Genomic DNA, 23,365 nt, shown 5'->3' on the forward strand with positions numbered 1-23,365 from the left:
GCCCCGGACCTGGACAGACCTACCCCCCCCAAACAATTCTCTACTGACTTGCTCTCATGGGCAGAGGTGCTAGGTGTATCTGAGGTGTGGAGATGGAAACATCCCACGACCAGAGCATACTCTTGTTTCTCCAATACACATAAAACTTCCAACCACTTCAATCTTGCCTTTGCCAACCCGACAATGCTGACAGATGTATTAGACGCCTCATACTTGCCCAGCGGACTCTCAGATCACTGCCCCCTACTCCTTACCGTTCGCTCCCTGTCCTCCCGTTCCTCGTCCTTTTGGCGCATGGAGACCCATTGGATCTCCCATGCTGACCTGGCAGATACCATTCCACCACGCCTAGCGGAATACTGGGATCTTAATATGGGGTCCTCCTCCCCAGCGGTGACCTGGGATGCCTTTAAGGCTTTTACCAGAGGGCAATACATCTCTTCTATTGCTGGGATCTGAAGAGAGCAGGCAGCTAGCACTACTGCCCTACAGACCACTGCGCAATCCCAATCAGACATCTATGCAGCTGACCCCACTGACACAAACTTTGACTCCTTCAATGCGGCAAAACGTGAGTTACACCTCCACCTCACCAAGGTTACTGGACTTGACCTTTACCGAAACAAACAATGGTGCTTTGAACAAGGAGACCACAACGGCGATGCTGGCACAACATGACAAACCCCTGACGGTGATCCCTAGTGTGGTGTCACCTTCGGGAGAATGTGCCTCTTCCCTGCCAGACATACTAGAGGCTTTCCGCCAGTACCTCAGCTCTCTCTATACCTCAGTGCTACCTTCGGACTTCCGGTCATGGTACCTCGTGCCCTGGCTGGACCTCTTGGCATTTGGCTGGTTGCCTGATGGAGAGAAAGAATCCCTAGTGAGGCCGATTACCCCGGAGGAGGTACTGAAGGCAATTAGGTCCTTCCCCGTGGGAAAGTCTCCAGGCCCAGATGGACTACCCATTGAGTTCTACAAGACTCATGGGGACCTACTGGCCCCCAAATTGGCCCAGCTTTTTTCCCAATGTTTGGCTGATGGTGCCCTCCTGGCTTCCATGGGTCATGCCCATGTCACTCCTCATCCATAAAGCGTCTAAAGACCCCACATTCTGCGCCTCCTACAGGCCAAGCGCCCTACTTAATACAAACTTCAAGATCCTCACCAAATTACTAACCACGAGACTACAGCCCCTACTACCATCTATCATTGAGACTGACCAGACTGGTTTCATGGCCAATAGAGCGACAGACGTAAACTTGAGGCGCCTGTTCACCAACAAACACGCGCAACATCTCAATGAGGGATCTAGGCTGGCGGTCTCCCTGGACATTGAAAAGGTCTTTGACAGGGTCGAGTGGCCTTTTCTCTGGGAGGTCCTCCGCAGGATGGGGTTCCCCCTGATCTTCATTGAATGGATGAAGGTCCTTTACCGTGACCCCACCTCGGCCATTAAGCTGGGAGGGGGCCTATCACAGTCCTTCCATCTGTCCAGGGGCACGCGGCAGGGCTGCCCTCTCTCTCCAGCCTTATTTGCCATTGCGATGGAACCACTTGCAGAGACCCTTCGCACCTCTCCTCGCGTTAGGGGGCTGTGAGTTGGCTGGCTGGAGGAGAGGGTCGCCCTGTAAGCAGACAACCTCCTACTCTTCCTCAATGACGCAGGTCCATCACTCGAGGGAGCCCTACAGGTCCTCAACTCTTTTCCTCTGTCACGGGCCTCAGAGTTAACTGGAAAAAATCTCTCCTGTTCCCCATCGACCCTGCGGCCTGTGACACAGCTCCCACTGACATCCATCTACAATGGGTCGAGAATTTTAAATACCTAGGGGTGGTGGTCTCCAGGCGGGCTTCTGACTACTTACCCCTAGATTTGTCCCCGGTAGTTCAAGAGACTCAGCAACGGCTGAAGGCATGGGAATCGTTGCCTCTTTCACTGTTGGGACGCATAAATTTGTTTAAAATGAAAATACTCCCCAAATTCACATACTTATTTCGCCACTCTCCATAGTGGATTCCTAAATCTTTTTTCATATGTCTACATCGCCTCCTCGCCTCTTTCATATGGGGATCCTAATCTACCAGATACAGCTGGACCACACTGATACGCCTAACCTCCCAATGTGGCTTGGCGTTTCCAGATCTATACAGGTACTATCTAGCCGCCCAGCTAGTAACGGCTGCTTGGTGGCTCAATCTGGATATCTCCAACCCAGCTACCCAGGTAGAGAGGGGCAGGTCTCAAAATTGAAAAATACCCTCAACAGGCAATCTCACCCAATGCTCTCCTTTGGCTAAACCCAACCCTGGAGCACATCAAAACGGTCACACAGATTGTCTCCAATCAATCCCTAGTCCCGCTCTCCAAACTGAACTCTGATTTTAACATACCGCAGTCCTATTTTTCCCGATTCCTTCAACTCTCCTATGCCTTCAGCCACCAATTCTCCAACTCCCCTCCTCAACTAGTCCAATCTTCACTAGAGGACCTTCTTAGATCAGATTGTGTGAAAAAACCCACTTCTCAATTATATTCACACATGATTATCACCTCCCTCCCGTCTCTGGAAAAGCTAAGATCTAAATGGTCCCGTGACATCCCCGATTTTGACAATGAGGACTGGGATGACATATGGGATTTCCCATTTAACTCCCTGGTCTCTCGAGAGATCGCCTGATCCAATTTAAGATAGTCCATCTGACATATTTCACCCCTCATAGACTACACAAAATGAACCCCAACTCCCCTCCTGGATGTTGGAGTTGTGGTGGGACTCCTGGGGACTTCACCCACATCTCCTGGAATTGTCGGATACTGGAGGGAAATGTTAGACTTTATCACACAAATCACCTCTGTGCCACTACAACCATCAATGTCAATCTGCATACTAGGCCTGATAGGACAACTAATTCCTACGGTGGCGGGACGCACACTGGTGAGATTTCTCCTGTTCTATGCCCGTAAAGCCATAGCCCTTAGTTGGCGCAAACCAACCCCCCCCCTCCTCTCTCCCTGTGGAAACAATTAATTAACAATAGCTTACCTCTGTATAAAGACACATATGACAATGGAGGCTGCCCCAACAAATGCGGCAAAGTCTGGTCTAAATGGCTGGCAGATCCCTCCACTGCTTCAGAGACCTCTTAGTAGATCCCGATCATGAAATAGCTCCCAAGCAGGTGCCAAGTGTACACAATGAATCTATAATGTTTTACCATACCATGTACAACTGTGCATAGCACCACCTTGTGACCCAGCGAACTGTGCCGCTATAACCACTATCATAATATGTATTTCATACCTGATGTTTACGTATAATAAGGTGATAGCGTGATTCCTGCAAGGATCACATTGACACCATATAAGACCAATGTATGTTTAAGTGTTTGTTCTCTTTTTGGTTTCTCTTTTTGAAAATCAGCAAAAAGACTTTAAAAAAAAAAAAAAGTAGTAGTAGGTAGCACTCGCGCCAGCAGTAAAAAGGGTCGCTGGTTTGAATCCCAACCACGACACTACCTGCCTGGAATTTGCATGTTCTCCCTGTGCCTGTGTGGGTTTCCTCCGGGTACTCCGGTTTCCTTCTACACTCCAAAGACATGCTGGTAGGTTAATTGGCTTCTGTCCAAAATTGGCCCTAGAATATCAATGTGAGTTGGGGACCTTGGATTGTGGGCTCCTTGGGGGTAGGGACCGATGTGAGTGTGCGATGTATGTGTGGAGCGCTTCGTAAATTGACGGCACTATATGGGTACCTTAAATAAATAGGGATAATTGTAGACACACACCCACACTCACTGAGGATGGACTGGTGTCTTTATTCAACCTTACTAACTATGAAACTATGTAACTATAAGTACATGAAATAAATAAATGTACATCTCATACAAATAGTATTTGTTTAGACTTTTATGCATTCAGTTGTACTTTAAAATGTATTTCCACGTTTGCAGCCAAATTGGGATACCTGCTTTTTTTTTGTCCCTATTAAGCATAAACAAAAAAAAAAATCTTAAAGTTTCAGATTACCTTTTTTAGATGTTGTTTTTGGAACTTCCGACAAGGAAAAATCCTGCTTAGTTTTCTTTGTTATAAGAAGGCTGGAATTCCTCCATTAACTTCGCTAGTGTGAATGGGGGAATTTGTTTATTTTTATGTTCTACTCACTGTTGAATGAAAAAAAATATAGCCTTATGAAACATACACACGATCGGAATTTCGGCCCGCAAAAGATTGAGAGCATGCTCTCAATTTTTCAGTTCCTATCCGAAAATGCGATTGTCTGTGGCAATTCCGACGCGCAAAATTCCTACGCATGCTAGGAAACAATTCAGTGCTTGCTCAGAAGCAATGAACTTCATTTTCTGGGATCGTCGTAGTGTTGTACGTCACCGCATTCTTGACGGTCGTAATTTCAGTGAACTTTTATGTGACCTTGTGTATGGAAGGCAAACTTGAGCGGAATCCGTCAGAAAAACCGTCATATCTTTTTCCGAAGAGAATTCCGAATTCTGACAGATCATGATTAGCTAGTTGAAATTTTTTTGCAGTCAGCTATGACACCTTCTCTTCAAAAACATCTAAGAGAAATAATATATATTTTTTTAGGTATGCTTTGTGAATGGGAACAGATAGCAAACATATAGTGGGGTTTTCTCAAAATGACTGCAAAAGTGATGAAATGTCAAGCTCGTCCCTAGTAATGCCGCTAAGCCAATCAGGGCTGTCATATTGGGATTCCTATGTGAGCTACAACCCCAATGACTATTAGAAGATTCCCTTCAATTCCAGCAGTAAATCAGAACAGCTGGGAGCAAAATAAACATAAGTATATGCTACTGCCCCATGGGGTTAAAGCACAGATTCAATTAAACTTCCTACCAAAGCTATGTGCAGGTGTCTGCTATCACTGTACACATAAGATTAACAATTTATTGTGACAGATTTATGGGAAAACAAAAATAGCATACCACTATGTATCATACACACACAAAAGAACATCCATTTAAAATGTATCCATACCCCAAGCTTTTTTTTATTCTAGTGAGAAAAGGTTATAAAAACAAGTACCGTTAGGCACACTAAGTTAAAATGGTCTCTATATTAAATGAAGTAAAATAAAATAAAGAGCCAATCAAAATGAGTCCAATACAAGAATGTTCATTCACTTGGGCAGGCTAATCCAACAGCAGAAGCAGGGTCAGTGTGTATGCAACAAAAAGAAAAAAAGAAAGAGCCTGTAAGTGCAGAAAAGGCAAAAAAAAAATATTAAAACCCTCCAAAAGGCCACTCACATTTTAAAAAACAATACATGCAATACAATGGAACACATTTTCCATTGTGGTCCCAGAAAGATAGACGCCGACTTTCTCTCCATGCAAGCCTCTACTTGGAGCTCCATGATGCCGACTGGGCGGTGATGACAACTCATCCCAGTATGTTTATACAGATGATTCTGTATTGTTTTTTATTTTCAATGTGAGTGATCCTTTGAAAGGTTTTAACACAATTCTGGTCCTTACCCTATGACCCAAGGCTCAGCTAGAGAGATTTCCTCTCATTCGCTGTCTTGTGACAATCTTTTAATCAGACAAGAATTAAAGGAATTTGTCCAACAGGGCCTCCAAGAACAGTAAATCCTTACAGGAGTTCTGATCTGTCCCCACTTTATCCAAATCTTGCTATAGATATACTTTTACCCAAAACATAAATAACCTTAACCGATTGTCGAGATGAATAGAACTATTTTCTGCAGATATGTGACATCATTCTATAATACTTAGACTTCGTATTTGAGATAAAACTATTAAACATTTTCTTCATAGATGTGGAGAGCGCCAAGAAAACTGTGGCTTTGGAAAGTCGAATTGTTTCCTTAGAGAGAACATTGTTCTGGCTAAAAAATGGTAATGCCGAATATTGAAATTGACATGATGATGTGCCTTTCAAATCAGTCCCTATAGTAAATCAGCCATTAGATAGAATGAATGAAATGTTTGAAGCTTGAGGTAGGTCCCTAAGTAGAAATGTGCATTTTATAGAGCACCCATTGTTTCAGGTTACTCATAAAGACTGGTAAAAGGTACATGGTGGCACCTCTAAGTTTCTTTTTTTTTTTTCATATCTTACGTATTCTGAGTACTTATGCCCTTTGGTCCAACTTTTAATTCTCTAGGGTGTTGATGTACTAGTGGAAGATACTAGTGGATAAGTAGAGGCTGTTTGCTTAAAGTGGAAGTAAACACCTATGCATTAAATTGGTTGTTAAGCCACTTTCACATCTTCATACCATCCCTTCTGTGTTCTAATCCTGTGTACCCCATGTGTGAGTGATTTATAAAAAAAAAGCCTGCTATACCTCATTTCAGTGCTCTTCTCAGCAATCACATGATAGTCTGATAGATGCAGCGGGCAGGGCCAAGATTCCCCTGCTGACATCACTCGGGAGAGGAGAGAGAGAGAGAGCCAGCCCATCATGTGATCGCTGAGAAGAGCTGTGAAATGAGGTATAGCAGACTTTTTTTATAAATCACTCACACAGGGGCACACAGGATTAAAACACAGAGGGGATAGTATGAAGATGTGAAAGTTATTTGAGCAACAGGAGTTGTGGGGGTGGACACTGTCACAAGCTGACAGGCAGGGAGGGGAGGGGAAGAGAGCACAGAGGAGACAGATAGCAGGCTGCGGATGAGGAGGCACATATGAATGACTCGGTGTCAGGGCTCAGAAGCCCTGATATATCGGAGTCAGTGTAAAGTGGGGGAGGGTATAGCCAGGCAAAAAAAAAAGCACTGTCACTGTATAAATGACACTGGCAGGGAGTGGTTAGCATCAGGGGCAATCTAAGGGTTAAATGTGTTCCCTATGATGTGCTTTGACTAAAGGAAAACAGAGATCCGTGTTTCTGCTTAGCTTCTCTGGCAGGACCGCGGTCGCCGTACTGCCTCTCCTGTGAATGATTGCGGGTGGCTGGCGGCTTTTGTGGCCGCGGGGCCCGCTGATTGGCTCCTGTTGTGTCCAATCACAGCAGGAGCGGGGCTCCGGCGGCGCACTCATGCGCCCCAGAGCTGATCACAGGAATCATGTACAGGTACGTGATTTTGTGCTTATGGGCCACCCTGCCACAGTACATGTACGTGGGGCGGTCCTTAAGCGGTTAATATACTTTACCAAACAAGAATGCTGTACATACAAACTACTTACAATGGTAGGAAAACAATACACGACATACAGAGTATATAGTAATACAATATACACATGTCCAAACTATCTATCCTTCCTAGCAAATGAGCATTGCCTATGCTATACAAAAAAAATCACTAAAATAATAGTAACACACAAAGTCCTGTTTAAAATTTACACTTCATTAATTTTAATTTTTGGTATCAGCATCTTGCAGTTTTGTACAATAGAGTTCCAACTGGGGAAGGGAGAAGCAGTACAAGAAGCCAATTAGTTGTACTGAAGTGCTCATGTGATAACAGGAGGGACACTCAAAGGAGAATAGAGCAGAGTGACAAGGAGGTGAGGTCATCAGTCTATTGCTTCTCCTTCCAATTAGCTCACAGGCTGGGGGAGTGAGAAGACCTGTATAACAGTATAACATAACTGAAGCAGAGAAAAATTCAGTCTTCTGTGTTGCCAGGCTACGACAGCTGTGCTTTATAGTAGGACTGTGCAAATCTTTGAACTAGATGGAAACAATACAAATCTTTGCCAGGTAAAACGACTCTCACATATGTATTTTATCCATCTATTCAGCTGTTTGCCAAGGGGTCAGCTTTAATAAACAGGAGTTTTGCTTCCTCTCAATTCGGTGACTAAAGTGAATGTAGCTTCACCTTCACTAAGCTCAGTGAACAGTTTTCCTCATTTATTAGATCGCCCTCACAGTGCTGACATTACTGTAGGAGTGCAAGTAAATATATGTTAAACCTCCATCCTGAAGAGGAGGGATGCATTTCTCAGAACAAAAATCTGCTTCTTAAGCAGATTCAGATGATTCAGAAGAAAATAAAATTATTAGCCTGGAATCTTTATTTCACAGGAAAAGTACATGCATAAGAAGTAATGCTTTGGAGCAGCTATATATACCATATACCACAATTCTTGTCCAACCCTTTCCATGATGTGTTCACTTTTATTGGGCTTTCATAATCAATTGTATATATTTACCAATAAGCAAAAAAAGTATCAGATAAAAAACACAATATTAAGTTAACAATCGCAATAATACAGACATATAAAGACTGGGAAGCAGCTATTAAAGTGATTGTAAAGTTTTGTCTATTTAACCACTTAAGGACCAAGCCTCTTTTTTAGATGTGGTGTTTACAAGTTAAAAACATTTTTTTTTTTTGCTAGAAAATTACTTGGAACCCCCAAACATTATACATTTTTTTCTAACATCATAGAGAATAAAATGGTGGTTGTTTCAATACTTTCTGTCACACCGTATTTGCGCAGTGGTCTTAAAAGCACACTTTTTTAAAAAAAAATACACTTTTTTGAATTAAAAAATAAGACAACAGAAAAGTTAGCCCAAATTTTTTTATATTGTGAAAGATAATGTTACGCTGAGTAAACTAATACCCAACATGTCACTGTTCAAAATTACGTCCGCTCGTGGAATGTCGACAAACTTTTACCCTTAAAAATCTCCATAGGTGACATTTAAAAAATTCTACCGGTTGCATGTTTTGCGTTACAGAGGAGGTCTAGGGCTAGAATTATTTCTCTCGCTCTACCGATCGCGGCGATACCTCACATGTGTGGTTTGAACAATGTTTTCATATGCGGGTGCTACTCACGTATGCGTTTGCTTCTGCACGTGAGCTCGGCGGGATGGGGCGCGCTTAAATTTTTTTTTTCCTTATTTATTTTACCTTTTACTTTTTATTTTTATACTGTTTAAAAATGAGTCACTTATATTCCTGTTACAAGGAATGTAAAGATCCCTTGTAATGCCCTGTACACACGATCGGACATTGATCGGACATTCCGACAACAAAATCCATGGATTTTTCCGACGGATGTTGGCTCAAACTTGTTTTGTGTACACACGGTCGCACAAAGTTGTCGGAATTTCCGATCGCCAAGAACGCGGTGACGTACATCACATACGACGAGACTAGAAAAGGCCAGTTCAGAACCAAGCGCGGCACCCTTTGGGCTCCTTTTGCTAATCTCGTGTTAGTAAAAGTTTAGTGAGAGACGATTCACGCTTTTTCAGACTCGTGGTTTTCAGATTGTTTTCTGCTGTTCAGTTTGTGCTTGTGGGTTTGTATCTGCTCTTCAGTGCGTGCAGCAAGTGACACGTGACTCTTGTTATTCTGTTCTTGTTCGTTCGTTACTGTTTTTCAGGTCGCTCTTCACGGGCCTTGCTGTTCTTCAATGCGTTCTGTTACTTCGTTCTGAGCAGCAGACCATTTTCTAGCCATGTTGCGTATACGTACTCCTCGTAGAGTTCGTGCTGTGCGGGGGCCTGGTGTTGGGGTCCTGACCTTGACACAAGTCCAGTCCATGAACAGGGTGGGGAGGAGTTCATGGACCAAGAATTGGTTGCTTCAGTGTGACCAGTTCTGTCATATGCCTTTTCTCCGTGAGATCCGTGAGAATAATCCTGATGATTTCAGGAACTTTCTCCGGATGACGGACCCCATATTTCACCGTTTGTTGGCTTTGCTGACCCCTTATATTAGCAGGCAGGATACCTGCATGAGGCAAGCCATCACTTCGGAGCAGAGGCTCGTCGTCACCCTGTGGTACTTGGCGACAGGGAGAAGCCTGCAGGACCTCAAGTTCTCGACAGGCATCTCCCCCCAGGCTCTGGGTATCATTATCCCAGAGACCTGTTCTGCCATCATCCAGGTCCTGCAGAAGGAGTATATTAAGGTAAGATTTTTATCCTTTAATATCACATTTTATTGTATATAATGTTTGCTAATATATTGTATTTCTTTCCTCATTCCCTAATTACCATAATTGTAATATGCTGTGAATGTCCCCTTTGTCCTCATTCATGCTGGATTTTTATGTAATTATTTTTTTTGTCCTTCATACATATTTGCCTTCACTTACCTCCCCAGCATGCTCTCCTGGCCCTATATTCACCTCATGTAGTCACTTAACAATGTACCGTATTTATCGGCGTATAACACGCATCGGCGTATAACACGCACCCCAATTTAGGAGGGAATTTTAAGGAAAAAAAAACTTTTAGGAGGGAAGTTGAAGGAAAAAAAACTTACATTTAAATGCCCATCATTGCAGCCTTCTCAGTGCAGCCTTTCCCCAGTGCAGCCATGTCAGTGCAGCCTTGTCAGTGCAGCCATGTCAGTGCAGCCATGTCAGTGCAGCCTTGTCAGTGCAGCCTTCCCCAGTGCAACCATGTCAGTGCAGCCATGTCAGTGCAGCCTTGTCAGTGCAGCCTTCCCCAGTGCAGCCTTCCCAAGTGCAGCCTTCCCCAGTGCAGCCTTGTCAGTGCAGCCTTGCCCAGTGCAGCCTTCGTCAGTGCAGCCTTCCCCAGTGCAGCCTGGTCAGTGCAGCCTTCCCCAGTGCAGCCTTCCCCAGTGCAGCCTCGCATCCCGTGATCCCGGACCCCTGCCATCCTGTCTTTCAAAATCGCTGACCGCGATTTGAAAATGGCTCCGCCGGCACCGAAATACACAGAGCCGGTCCTCGGCTCTTCTCGGCGGCTCTCGTTTACTTTCGGCTCCACTCGTAGTCCCGAGTGGAGCTATCCGAACCTAGCCGAGTACACTCGGCTAGGTTCGGGCGGCGCTCGAGTGAAGACACGCACCCGCAATTTTCCCCTGATTTTAAGGGGAAAAAAGTGCGTGTTATACGCCGATAAATACGGTATTTTATCAGCTCCATAGTAGTGTTTTACCCCAAACACCCCTAAAATGTTTTGAAATGTGATTTGTGCTTTAAATTCAGGCAGCGTGCCAGAGGCTTTTTTTGGGGGTCCCCAAATCATTTGGAACCCTCCCTCCCCCCAACTGCTAAGTCAGCTGATACCAATTCTCTGTCTATCCTCAATCATCTATCTGCTGACTTTGCCAAACCCATACACACTATACCTACCCTGTTTCCCCGAAAATAAGACCTAGCGTGATTGTCGGTGATGGCTGCAATATAAGCCCTACCCCCCCAAATAAGCCCTACCCTGTTTCCCCAAAAATAAGCCCTACCCTGAAAATAAGACCTACAAGGACTTTAACTAGGGTTTATTTGGGGGGTAGGGCTTATATTGCAGCCATCACCGACAATCACGCTAGGTCTTATTTTCGGGGAAACAGGGTACCTCTTTTGTGGTCAGATGTATGGATGAATTCCCCAAAGCATGTAGTGCAAAGGCCTGCCTGTAAACTTTCAAATGGTACTGTTTAAAGTTTTGGTATCCTATTATTGTCTTGATAGGTAATAGCAGAATGTCCAAATGTGCTAAAATGTGTACAGTGTGTATTTATATCTTTGTATTATGACACTTCTTACCTGTCCAGTGGGCTGTCAATAGTGTAACTAAGGAGGGGCTGTTCCAAGTAATACACATTATTTAGGCATTCATCTCTCAATGAAGTGGAGAGGGTTACCTGTCCAAGAGCTCCCCCCTATAATGTTAGAAATGGCCCATGAGGGGGGAGGGGGAATATGATAGGTGTACCTTATACTTTGGTCTTTAAAAATTCCCATAAATAAATGTTATCTTGATGTTGGCCAAGAATGTTTGTGTCTAATCTGCTTTCAATGTTTATGTGCAAAAAGACTAATTTTTTTTTGTTTTCCTCCACAGTTTCCTTCCACGCCACAGGAATGGCAGACTGTGGCCTCCCACTTTGCCCAGCGGTGGGACTTTCCTAACTGCGGAGGGGCAATTGATGGGAAACACGTCCACATCATCCCACCACCCAACTCGGAGTCATACTATTATAATTATAAGGGGTTCAATAGTATTGTGATGTTGGCGGTGGTGTCGGATACTTATGAATTTCTGTATGTGGACGTGGGGAAGAATGGCCAGATGTCCGATGGTGGAGTCATCGCCCAGACGGAGTTCCACAGGCGTCTCCAGAATGGCAGCTTGGACTTGCCACCTCCAGAAGACAATGTGGAAAGACTCCCATTCGTCTTCATTGCTGATGAAGCTTTTGCGCTGGGGGACCATTCCCGATGAGGACCCTCACCCCGGACCAGAGGGTTTTTAATTACTTAGGGTTTTTAATAATTAGGTGTACCTTATACTTTGGTCTTTAAAAATTCCCATAAATAAATGTTATCTTGATGTTGGCCAAGAATGTTTGTGTCTAATCTGCTTTCCATGTTTATGTGCAAAAAGACTAATTTTTTTTGTTTTCCTCCACAGTTTCCTTCCACGCCACAGGAATGGCAGACTGTGGCCTCCCACTTTGCCCAGTGGTGGGACTTTCCTAACTGCGGAGGGGCAATTGATGAGAAACACGTCCACATCATCCCACCACCCAACTCGGAGTCATACTATTATAATTATAAGGGGTTCAATAGTATTGTGATGTTGGCGGTGGTGTCGGCTACTTATGAATTTCTGTATGTGGACGTGGGGAAGAATGGCCAGATGTCCGATGGTGGAGTCATCGCCCAGACGGAGTTCTACAGGCGTCTCCAGAATGGCAGCTTGGACTTGCCACCTCCAGAAGACAATGTGGAAAGACTCCCATTCGTCTTCATTGCTGATGAAGCTTTTGCGCTGGGGGACCATTCCCGATGAGGACCCTCACCCCGGACCAGAGGGTTTTTAATTACCGGCTGGCCAGAACCAGAAGAGTGGTGGAGAACACGTTTGGAATCATGGCCAGCCGGTTCCGCCTATTACTTACACCCATACATATGGCGGAGTACAAACTGAATCACATTATCCTGGCGTGCTGTGTTCTACACAACTTTTTACGGCAACATTCTGCCAACTATGCTGGCTCAGTTGGGCCTGAGGCCGGGATTCAAAATGAAACAACCCTGACAGCGCTTGAAAGTGGCCGTCCTGGCTTGCCCCCCCTGAGTGCCGTGATGTCCGGCTAAGATACCTTGAATTCTTTGCAGGTAGGGGGGCTATCAATATGCCAGACAATGTGTAAAACCTTTTTCAAATAAAAAAAACAAAATAAGCAAATCTTTGGTGACATTTACTGCTTGTGTTTCTTTTAGCTGACCCTGACAGAAATGTGGTGAGTCCTGAAAATGGCGTGATTGTGTAACCTTACAAAGCACTGTTGGGTGTTATTTACTAAAGGCAAAGACACTTTGCACTACAAGTGCACTTGAAACTGCACTTGTAGTGCAAAGTGGATTTGCCCTTAGGAAATAACCCCCATTATCACAGAAAGCAGCAATTAGAGCACCCCAAAAGTGTTGTAGCATTGAGACAATAATCCACACATTCTTGATTAACAATCTTTTTAATACCTGCACAATCACATGTGCATTTAAAAAAGGTTTTTAAAACAAACCAACATGTTGTTGTATAACAATTTTTGGGGTCACATTAGAAAAAGTAGAAATGTCAATTTAAGATAAAACAGGCATGTTTAAAACCAACAAAAAGACACAAATCTTGAACTTACAAAGTTCACATTTGGTAGAACTTGAAGGCAATATCAGACATGAGTATTTACAAACTGTGTTTGATATTGCGTTCAGATGGGGTGAAGTCACCCCAGGAAAAGCCAAATTTGAAGATGCACACAAATAGCCAAATGTCAACATGTGCTAGCTGCCATCACGGGGGATCAAGGGACATGTTTTGGGGGAGCAACCCCTTCCTCTCAGCTACTTTATTATTGAGGAAGGAGTTGCACCCCCAAAACGCGTCCATTGATCTCCCGTGATGGCAGATAGCACATGTTGACACACTGTGTGCATCTTCAAAATTTGGCTTTTCTCCAATTTGACAAAAAATGTTAAAAAATTGTAGCACATCATAAAACAAAGGGATTTGGAGGGGTTTTAAACTCTCCCCAAAACATCAATGATGTTCTTATTTTTTTGAAGAACATCATTGATGTTTTTCTTGATGTTTTCCAAGTCCCTATTACACCCCATGATCTCCCCAATCAGGATCTGTGCACTTTCTGAGGTGAAAGGATCTGGATCCACAACATCACGATCACCTAAAAAGATAGAAACCAAAAAAAAAACATCTATTATAAATATGCAGGCATCCATCTCTTACCTGAGCCTGTGGTCGCAGACACTCACCTGTTGTGGTGCCAATTTCCACCTCGTCTTCCTCCTCCTGCTCTGTTTGTCTTGGGTGCATTTCCCCTTCTTCTAGAGGTGGGGGGTCTCTGGTCTCCTCGGATGAGGGGTGTCCTCCGAGTCTTTTCTCCCCTATGTAAAAAAAAAATGGTATACGTATCACACAGATATTTGAGGGAAGAACTATAAATATGAAACATTGCTTGGAAGTGGGGTACAATTGTCTGTTTTGGCAGAGTTCCAAGATGTAGAATTTTTAGTGTTCTTTGTCAAGCTTCAATACTTTACCTGTTTTGTATAAGCTTCACAGATCGAGACTCCCCTATAGTATACACTGGAGCACCTGTGTGGGGCCCCCTAATAAAAAGGGTGTTCTTGTGTCCCACACTAGTGCTCCAGCGTCCAGATGTGTAAACAGCTACTGAGTGTCCTCTCCTTACACAGAATCTAGTTTGCATTTCATTCTAGTAACAAACACATCTACACAACCAAATTATTTTCAGACAAGTAGGCCCTAAAAAAATGTGGGCAAATGCATATGGCCAAAACAATGGTGTTTTATAGGAAGAAAGAAAAATGTTTGATACGAACAAATAATGTGCCCATGAACATGAAAGTTGACATTTTAAACTGGATAACAGTTAAGAAAAGCACATGGAGCAGCACGAACGTAATAAACACAAAAAGACTAGGACCACAGCACAACTACTTACTTTTTTGCAGCACTCTCCGGATCTTTCTGTACTGCTCGTGCTCTCTTAATTTTAGGTCCGACCACCGCTTCCTGAGCTGATCTTTCGATCGACGTACCCTGAAATTCCGGTGCAGACTTTTGACCACTTTCGCCATGATCGGACATTGGGGTTGGGGTAAGGTCCATACTTCCCGTCATAGTCGGCCCTCTTCAGTAGGGATGAGCTGAACACCCCCCTGTTCGGTTCGCACCAGAACATGCGAACAGGAAAAAAGTTTGTTCGAACACCATTAAAGTCTATGGGACATGAACATGAATAATCAAAAGTGCTAATTTTAAAGGCTTATATGCAAGTTATTGTCATAAAAAGTGTTTGGGGACCCGGGTCCTGCCCCAGGGGACATGGATCAATGCAAAAAAAAGTTTTAAAAACGGCCGTTTTTTCGGGAGCAGTGATTTTAATAAGATAATAAAACAATAAAAGTGTAATATCCCTTTAAATTTCATACCTGGGGGATGTCTATAGTATGCCTGTAAAGGAGCGCATGTTTCCCGTGTTTAGAACAGTCTGACAGCAAAATGACATTTCAAAGGAAAAAAAGTCATTTAAAACTACTCGCGGCTATTGCATTGCCGGTCCGACAATACACATAGAAGTTCATTGATAAAAATGGCATGGGAATTCCCCAAAGGGGAACCACGAACCAAAGTTTAAAAAAAAAATGATGTGGGGGTCCCCCTAAATTCCATACCAAGCCCTTCAGGTCTGGTATGGATATTAAGGGGAACCCCGGCCAAAATTTAAAACAAAAAAAATGATGTGGGGGGTCCCTCTAAATTCCATACCAGACCCTTCAGGTCTGGTATGAATTTTAAGGGGAACCCCGCGCCAAATTAAAAAAAAAAAACGGCGTGGGGTCCCCCAAAAATCCATACCAGACCCTTATCCGAGCAAGCAACCTGGCAGGCCACAGGAAAAGAGGGGGGACGAGAGAGTGCCCCCCCTCCTGAACCGTACCAGGCCACATGCCCTCAACATTGGCCGGTGGTTGTGGGGGTCTGCGGGCGGGGGGCTTATCGGAATCTGGAAGCCCCCTTTAACAAGGGGACCCCCAGATCCCGCCCCCACCTGTGTGAAATGGTAAGGGGTACAAAAGGACCCCTACCATTTCACTAAAAAACTGTCAAAAATGTTAAAAATGACAAGAGACAGTTTTTGACAATTCCTTTATTTAAATGCTTCTTCTATCTTCCTTCATCTTCTTCTTCTTCTGGTTCTTCTGGTTCTTCTGGTTCTTCCCCGGTGCTCTCGTCCAGCATCTCCTCCGGGGCATCTTCTATCTTCTTCTCGGGCCGCTCCGCACCCATGGCATGGGGGGAGGCTCCCGCTCTTCTCTTCATCTTCTTCTCTTCTTCATCTTCTTCTCTTCTTCATCTTCATCTTCTTCTCCGGGCCACTCCGCATCCATGCTGGCATGGTGGGAGGCTGCTACCGCTGTGTGACGTGTCACCTCTTCTGACGGTTCTTAAATAACGGGGGGCGGGGCCACCCGGTGACCCTGCCCCCCTCTGATGCACGGTGACTTGACGGGACTTCCCTGTGACGTCATGGGGAATGCCACAGGGAAGTCCCCTCATGTCACATGCGTCAGAGGGGGCGGGGTCACCGGGTGGCCCTGCCCCCCGCTATTTAAGAACCGTCAGAAGAGGAGACGCATCACACAGCGGGAGCCTCCCACCATGCCAGCATGGATCTGGAGCAGCCCGGAGAAGAATATGAAGAAGAGAAGAAGATGAAGAGAAGAGCGGGAGCCTCCCCCTATGCCATGGGTGTGGAGCGGCCTGAGGAGAAGAAGATAAAAGACGCCGCGGAGGAGATGCTGGACGAGAACACCAGAGGAAGAACCAGAAGAGCCAGAAGAACCAGAAGAAGAAGAAGAAGATGAAGGAAGATAAAAGAAAGAAGAAACATTTAAATAAAGGAATTGTCAAAAACTGTCTCTTGTCATTTTAAACATTTTTGACAGTTTTTTAGTGAAATAGTAGAGTAGGGGTACTTTTGTACTCCCTTACCATTTCACACAGGGGTAGGGCCGGGATCTGGGGGTCCCTTTGTTAAAGGGGGCTTCCAGATTCCTATAAGACCCTCGCCCGCAGACCCTCATAACCACTGGCCAGGGTTGTGGGGATGAGGCCCTTGTCCTCATCAACATGGGGACAAGGTGTTTTGGGGGCTACCCCAAAGCACCCTCCCAATGTTGAGGGCATGTGGCCTGGTACAGTTCAGGAGGGGGGGCGCTCTCTCATCCTCCCCTCTTTTCCTGCTGCCTGCCAGGTTGCGTGCTCGGATAAGGGTCTGGTATGGATTTTTGGGGGGACCCCACGCCGTTTTTCTTTATTTTGGCGTGGGGTTCCCCTTAATATCCATACCAGACCTGAAGGGTCTGGTATGGAATTTAGGGGGAACCCCCACGTCATTTTTTTTTTAAATTTTGGCCGGGGTTCCCCTTAATATCCATACCAGACCTGAAGGGCCTGGTATGGAATTTAGGGGGACCCCCACTTTTTTTTTTTTTTTTTAAATTTTGGTTCGGGGGTTCCCCTGTGGGGAATTCCCATGCCGTTTTTATCAATGAACTTCTATGTGTATTATCGGACCGGCAATGCAATAGCCGCGAGTAGTTTTAAATGACTTTTTTTCCTTTGAAATGTCATTTTGCTGTCAGACTGTTCTAAACACGGGAAACATGCGCCCCTTTACAGGCATACTATAGACACACCCCAGCTACGAAATGTAAAGGAATATTACACTTTTATTGTTTCACTTTAAGCATTATTAAAATCACTGCTCCTGAAAAAACGTCTGTTTTTAAAACTTTTTTTTGCATTGACCCAGGTCCCCAAACACTTTTTATGACAATAACTTGCATATAAGCCATTAAAATTAGCACTTTTGATTTCTCCCATAGACTTTTAAAGGGTGTTCCGCGGCAAATTGTTCGCTGTTCGGCGAACTTGCGAACAGCCGATGTTCGAGTCAAACATGAGTTCGACTCGAACTCGAAGCTCATCCCTACTCTTCAGTATGTCGACCATCTCCAACATCTCCCCAAAGAACATATTTGATGCCTTAAATCGTCTCCTTCTGGATCGGGATGTTTCTGCCTCCGGGCTTTCCTCCTCCTCGTTGGTGTAAATATCAGACACCTGCTCTGACTAGTACGTACGATCTGTGAGCGGAGGAAGGAGTATTGGAGGCGCCGATCGTGATAACGAAGGTAAGATTTAACATTGGGCCTATACTGCTTCTAGGTTGAAGCCTGTATTTGCACAAGTTTAGAAGACTTTAGGCTGACATTAGGGTTTGTCTTGTGCTGTGTCTTGCAGTGAAAATGGATATCTTGAAAGATAAGGGCTTTATGGCAATCTTCATTGATATGTTCAGGGAGCTGCCCTGTCTGTGGCAGATACACCACCCTGAATATAAGAACCAAACAAAGAGGAAGGCAGCGTTGGATCAATTGCTGGAATTTGTGAAGTCGGTGATCCCCACGGCAGACATCACCTATTTGAAGACCCTAATTGGTAGCTTGAGGAGCACTTATCTAAGGGAGCACAAGAAGGTCCAGGATTCCCAGAGATCCGGAGCTGCAGATGACATTTATCTCCCCAGGCTGTGGTACTATGACAGGCTGCATTTTCTGGCAGGTCAGACTGAACCCAGGCCAGCACTCTCCAGCCTTCCTTCCACGCTTCCTTCCCCCCCAGCTGAGTCTTCTGACGCCCAACCTGGGCCTTCCAGGCAGCAACATGTGGAGGAGCCCAGCTTGAGCCAGGTATAGCATTCTTCTAAATATTTCTGGTTGTCCAATCAATGATGTTAAATAGATGAAATTTTGGAGTTTGGAGTACTAATTTATGATTGTGATTGATGAAGCAAAAACTAAAACCATGTCCCTTTTTCATACACAGGGAAGTCTCAGCCAGGAGGTGGCCAGGCCAAGAAGGCTGCCCAATACCCAGGTCCCTCCCCTCCACCTTCAAAGACAAAGTGGCAGGAAGAGGAGTAACCTGGAGGAGGCTGACATAGGCCTCTTTTGGAAGGCGACTCCACATTGGGACCCCAGATGATGACTTCTAAGTCGAAACGCGTCGGAAGGATATGCTGAGACCACTGTCTTCTTTTATACAAGCGCTTGATTTTACTGCTTAACACGTGAGTGTATTTCCTTTGCTTTTTATGTATTAAAATTTCCATACCGAGTTACACTATATGCCTTCCTCTTTCTTTTAATTATGGGGCTGACTGCCTATATCTACTGAGTCCATCCATACCTTACACTTGTTCGGAGGTCCATCTGGAGGTCATATCTGGATAGAGCATCTGATCCCCTTGGTATATTATACCACAAAGCTTGATTGACTCACTAGGTGTACACCTATTTGAGTTCAATCCCTCTGGTAAGCAGCTTCTGGTGTCTTTGGTGGTGGACCCACTATTAACTGTTATTACATCATACATATTTGAAGTTAAAGACTGTCACTATATTATATCCACACGTGGTTGAGGATTATCATCACACATGACTGAAGCTTGTCACTGACTTTTTTCTTTTTTGGACATCACACGTCCAAGTTACTCTGTTTATAGACATCACATGTCATAATAGAGGACTGCTTGGAGTATTTTTGAGCACATCATTTATTATTCAAGTTTTCTGTACTAATATTATTTGTTATGGTTTATATGATCACATAAGCGCTGCACATTTCACCCTATTTGTCATTTTTGCAAAATGATCTCTGGGACTTCTGGACCAGACTGCACTCCCTTAGATATGGACTCCTCAGGCCACCAATTTTGCATGAAAAGATTTGATGTCTGCCCTGGGGGTCCAAGGTTTCGCAAATTTCTGATGTTTCTCCAGTGTTGCCTCCCTCTTTGTTTGGTTATACTCGCCTATGTGTGTTTTCCTTAAAAAAGGACAGTTTGTGAGGTACATTTCAAAAATACAATGTGAAATTAACAAGGGACACCAACACCAAGCAACCTTCTTGAGATTAAATAATACAAGATAATAATGGTGTTGTGGTAACTTGACACACAAAACACACACAAAAATGTTATGAAGTAAAACTAAAAATAAAATAAAACAAAGATCAGCCTTGAAAAAAATACAACCCCCCCCCAAAAAAAAAACAGCCTTTAAAAAAAAATAAATAAATAAAACAACAAAAAAGAAATTTTGTCAGATGTGACAAATCAAATATATTGAGGGAATCACAATAAATAATAAAGAAAGAAGTTTGTGAGAAGTCTGTGTGAATATGAGCAGCAAAACTACTTCATTCTTCTCACATTATAAAGAAGAAGAGAGTGCGCTGTATTAAACCATTTTTTACATTGCAGCGTGACGAAAGTGCTGTATCCATTGCGAACGCTAATTTTACCAGCTGTTCTGTCTCGGAATTTCTTCTGAGCATGCGTGGCACTTTGTGCGTCGGAACTGGCCACAAACAGTCGGAATTGACGCGATCGGATTTTGTTGTCGGAAAATTTTATAGCCTGCTCTCAAACTTTGTGTGTCGGAAAATCCGATGGAAAATGTCCGATGGAGCCCACACACGGTCGGAATGTCCGACAACATGCTCCAATCGCACATTTTCCGTCGGAAAATCCGACCGTATGTACGGGGCATTATAGAAAAAAAAACATGACAGGACCTCTTAAATATGAGATCTGGGGTCAAAAAGACCTCAGAACTCATATTTACTCTAAAATGCAATAAAAAAAAAAATGTTGTCATTTAAAAAAATAAAAAAAATAAAATGGCCCTTTAAGAGCTATGGGTGGAAGTGGCGTTTTAACGTCGCTTCTGCCTTGCAGTGTCATGGAGGCGGGTGGGGGTCATCTTCCCCTCACTCGTCTCCATGTCAACCCAGGGAACAGGTCCGCCGCTGCTGATGGCTCCGTAAGAGGCGGTGGGCACCGGATCGCGGTGGGAGGGAGGGGGCCCTCGCCTGCCACCGAAAAAAGTGATCTTGTGGCGTTTTGCACAGAGTGGCCCCGAACATCCTCTTCTGGGGTCCCTTTCGCGGTTCCTCCCCACATCAGATAACCCCCTAGGAGAGACGCTCTCCCGGGGGGTTACCTTGCGGGTGCGCTTCTAAGTCCATCATTCAGTGTCCATAGCCTCCGAATGTATGACTCGGCCCCGCCCCCGGCGCCCGCGTCATTGGATTTGATTGACAGCAGCGGGAGCCAATGGCTGCGCTGCTATCAATCTATCCAATCAAGAGCTGAGAACCCCAGGCAGAAGGAGAGCGCCGAATGAAGCTCCAGGGCTTGGGTGAGTAAAACGGGGGGGGGCGGGGGGGCCATCACTTTTTTATTTAGTAAGCACATTATTAACCACTAATAATCCAACAGTTTTGATTATAGGCTTGTAGCAAATGAAGAAAACCTCCACATGTCAAAACTCACATTTTCCACTGATCGTATGTCCCAGTTTTTTATTAGATTATATGTCCCAGTAACTACAACTGAACAAGATAGAATTTGATGGTAAATAGCATTATGTAGTGGAGCGAGGGTATCCTTACATATTTACAGGTTACAAATGACCCGCTTCATCAGGAGAACTTTAGGAGTATCAAAGGCATATATCTTTGCTGGTTTCTCTTAAGCCAGGTGCACAACTCCAACCCACTCCATATATGGTTGATGCAGTGGTAATAGAAGGGGATAAGCAGGCCCACCTGCACCAGTCTTGTCCCAGTGGCCACTTATAAAGTAATCTAAATGATCATTGTAAATGGTCTCTGTTCTACATATCACATTGGTTATCCAGGGCACCTTACTTTCAAAAATAATCTGTCTAAATATTTTTAACTTTTAAAATATTTTTTAATTGGTCACGCCTGAAGCAGGGGTCAGTATAAGAATGTAGCAAACAATCGCCTTTGCCATCTGCAATTATATCTGTGTCTGCAGCTAAGAAAGGGGAAACACATCTTGGTTAAGCTATTGGAAGGCTTATTTATATAGTCACAATCATAGGCGTGCGCACAGGGTGTGCCGGGTGTGCCCAGGCACACCCTAATCCCCCCATGCGCATTAGTGTTATCCTTATGTGTACCAACAGGAACATGGGAAAGATCTCCCTCTTACCGGCTACTATAAGAGAAGTGTTTATCCTTTGCTCTTCCACTGTGCCAGCAGGGAGATCAATGTGCCAGAGTCATATATATGTAGATACATACACATGCATGTATGTTTCAGCTTAAGGGTGCACACCCTAATGCATTAGGCTGCGCACACCTATGGTCACAATTACATACACACTTTAATTATGGGATCACTACATTTGCTGAGTCCTACAGCAATCAGACATATCTTGAAAAAAATAGAAATTTCCAATATTTGTCACGCATTTAATTCAGTTTAATTCTTAAATCTTTTAGTTTTGCTCTTCCATGGTGGTAAACAAGTTGGTGATAAAGTGTTTGTGGCTAACGGTGGGGAAGAAAACTTTGAAAATGCCCAGAAGACATGTAGAGAAGCTGGAGGAAGCTTGGCCACGCCAAGAAATGCAGCAGAAAATAGTGCGGTAGAAGAGATAATCCGCACTAAGGGAAACTCAAAGAAAGCTTTCCTGGGTATAACAGATTTACAAGTTGAAGGGACTTTCAAGTACTCTACAGGTGAAAAAGTGGATTTTACGAACTGGAACCCAGGAGAGCCAAATAACAGCAAGAACATTGAAGACTGTGGGGAGATGCAGAGCAATGGTAAATGGAATGACATCCCATGCAGTGAGCAGCGCCTAATTATCTGTGAATTTCAGTAAACCAGATTAAAACTGTGAGAGAAAAAGCACATTTTAGTCTTGCTGTACATCCATTAAAGAGCTTTAATGCTACATGTTCATCTTCTAAAGAAGAAAGTGTCAAAAATAAAGGAAAAGAAAAAACACTCATGTTCGGTGTCTACGCACACAGCCTTTTAAAAATCAAAGTGTTTATATTGGAAACGTTATGCGCAATATGACAATACGTGAACGAAAATGGCCTGCATAGTCGAGTAGCCAGAAAGAAGTAGACATGTGCAGAATGGAAACATTTGTTTAGTTTCGGATAGATTTGTTATGTTACTAATTTTTTTTCAGCGATTTGTTTTCGGTATTTGTTTAGTTTAGTTTTGTTTAATTACATTTAGTTTATGAATTTTCTAACGAATTCCAAATTTTCGGGAATGTTTCTAATTCAGATTGGTCTAAAAATGATCGACCAATTTGAATTCTGTGTGAAGAATAGTGGGTTGTTAACGAGCGGGCCAGGAAGCCGGCCGCCACGTACTTGACGACCGATGACTCATCAGCTGTCAGAGGGCTTCCCCACTGACAGCTAAAATGTAAACAAATGAATTGCAACAA

At 44.1% G+C, this 23,365-nt stretch overlaps 1 protein-coding gene across 1 annotated transcript in view; it reads left to right on the plus strand.

Moving 5' to 3' along the window:
• LOC141106242 (mannose-binding protein C-like) overlaps positions 1–22,905 on the plus strand; it is a 36,919-nt gene extending 14,014 nt beyond the window's left edge. Inside the window, exons 5-6 of the mRNA XM_073596857.1 lie at positions 5,827–5,907; positions 22,395–22,905. Coding sequence (XP_073452958.1) covers positions 5,827–5,907; positions 22,395–22,780 — 467 coding nt within the window. The 3' untranslated portion in view covers positions 22,781–22,905. The remainder of the gene's footprint in view (positions 1–5,826; positions 5,908–22,394) is intronic.
• Positions 22,906–23,365: the final 460 nt, after the last annotated feature.

The sequence above is a fragment of the Aquarana catesbeiana genome, linkage group LG08 (genome assembly GCF_042186555.1).
Source record: "Aquarana catesbeiana isolate 2022-GZ linkage group LG08, ASM4218655v1, whole genome shotgun sequence".
Lineage (NCBI taxonomy): Eukaryota > Metazoa > Chordata > Amphibia > Anura > Ranidae > Aquarana > Aquarana catesbeiana.